This window comes from Nestor notabilis, unplaced genomic scaffold, assembly GCF_000696875.1.
Source record: "Nestor notabilis isolate BGI_N333 unplaced genomic scaffold, ASM69687v1 scaffold30870, whole genome shotgun sequence".
NCBI classification, from domain to species: domain Eukaryota; kingdom Metazoa; phylum Chordata; class Aves; order Psittaciformes; family Psittacidae; genus Nestor; species Nestor notabilis.
In genome coordinates, this window is record NW_009910227.1 from 8261 (window position 1) to 10361 (window position 2101).

General features: G+C 40.6%; 1 protein-coding gene across 1 annotated transcript in view; it reads left to right on the forward strand.

Annotated features, from left to right (window-relative positions):
- Nucleotides 1–2101, forward strand: part of TMEM57 (transmembrane protein 57) — a gene marked incomplete at its 5' end in the record, with an annotated part of 18728 nt that overhangs the window by 179 nt on the left and 16448 nt on the right. Inside the window, one exon of the mRNA XM_010024985.1 lies at nt 667–793. Within this exon, the coding sequence (XP_010023287.1) occupies nt 667–793 (127 nt within the window). The remainder of the gene's footprint in view (nt 1–666; nt 794–2101) is intronic.

Sequence of the window (2101 nt, forward strand, 5' to 3'; positions counted from 1 at the left end):
AAATCCTGCACAGGTTCAGGGCATATTCCATGTTATACAACTGACTTCATGACACTGGTGAGCCTCTTCACAGGAGGAGGAATTTTCAGGTGACTTAGGTGACCTGGGCTCAGGCCTCTCCTCTCTGACTGCCCGCTTTGTCTGTGGCAAGTGGAGGTGAAATACATAGCTAGCACATGTTCACCATAGGAAATATTGTTTGAATTCCTGAGATTAGTGAATTGGTTTAGATCCTAAGCAGGGTCTTCTTCAAAATAAAGCAGGAGCCCTTAACTGTTTAGATATTTCCTGCTCTTTCAGAGAGTAAATGACCCTGCTGGTTGGATGGGTTGGGGTTTTATTCCCAGAAGGAGAATACAGTGATGATGGTAATATATCAACAGTGTAGATGAAAGTCTTCAAGCAAAATAATAAGGAATAAATGTAGTTGTTTGGAGTCTTGTTGGAAGAGTGGATGGGCACCAATTCTCAAGTTGTACCTGTTCTCTCTTAAACATCCAGCTGTCTGCTTTCATTGGCTGGGCTGCTTTATTTCTTTGCCCTGGTTAGAAACAGCACTAGTGTTTCTGTGTTGAAATCATTGTGGTGTCACCATTAATAAACTGATAATATTTGCTGAAATAAACCAAAGCACTTTTCTTTTCCCCCACCCCTCCTTTCTTCTAGGCCTTTTCAGTATTTTTTGTTTGTGTAGCATTCACATCAAATATAATATGTCTGCTCTTCATACCAATACAATGGCTGTTTTTTGCTGCCAGCACCTATGTTTGGGTACAGTATGTCTGGCACACAGGTAGGTCACTATTCTTCATTGATTTGAATATGTATCTTGCAGCTTTTAGTAACATGCAGAAACCCTCTTCTGTTTGTTACCACATTTGTTTTAATGCAGTTCTGTTAAAAAATGTTCTTTCACTAATATGCTCGGTTGCACTTGATATACATTTGGGTGTATCTTGTAGTAATCAGAAAAGCTCGAGCAATGGGACTGAAGGTGCATGAACAGCAACTCCAGAGCAGTAAAACAAGTATTTTCCTGACTTCAAAACAGTTCTGCAGCAATTCAACCAATACAGAGCACAGATACAGGAAAAGCTTGTGACACAGTTATGCTCCTCCCATCCTCCATTGGTGTGCTGTTCAGTTTGTATTACCACAGTTCCAATTCGTATTAGTCAAATCTTTGTGTCAACTGGATTCAGTTTCTGAGCAAAAAGGCTGGTGTCTGTCCCACCAGTTTGACACATGTATAGAGAAATCTTCTTCCCCAATGCCCTTTCTTTTTATCCTTACTTGTTTGGCTTGCTTTTAATAAATCCTTAGGTTCTGGGGCAGCAGTTGCATCAGCGGGAGGTGGTTTAGTTTGCCTGAGCACTAACACTTGACATGGGTTCTGTGCCTGTCTTTTCACACAATCAAAACATTTTAGGAATAAAACTTTTTTTTAGAGGTAATTTCTCACTACCCAAGTTGGGATTTGAGGTTTTTGTAATATTTCATGCTAGACTTGCCATCAGATCCTGAGACTTTCTAGGATCATTTCTCAGCTTGCTGTTGAAAGCAGTCATCTTTCTGACAAGTTAGTAATTTATCATAATGACAATGTGGGAGCTAATGGAAGATGCTGAGAACCAGGTGCTACCCAATTAAAGTACGTAGACAATCTTGGAGCTATTCTTAGGATTGCATTCACATGTTAAAGCATTGTCTGACGTTGTTCTCAGGGTTGATACTAAGAAACCCTGAAGGAGAAACATGATGGGCCAGTTTGAACTGTAGCAGTTGAGCTTGTTTAATATTTTAATTCACTGCAACCTTAGGGATTCTTCTCTTTAAAGGCTTATGTAAGTTACACACATGTATGTAATCATGTAAGTCACACACATGTATGTAACCAAGACCTTTGTTTATTTCTATGAAGCTTGTGGCATGTAACTGGGATAGATTTGTGGGAGTTCACAGTGGCTACACTGCAAGTAAAAGTGGCATCTTCCAGTGGCCAGCATGTTGAAGACCTTTGCTTGCTTGGCTACCACTCTCCATTCTCTCCAGCAGTGCTCGAGAGAGAAACCAGTAGAGCATCCGGAACATCCCCCTCGTG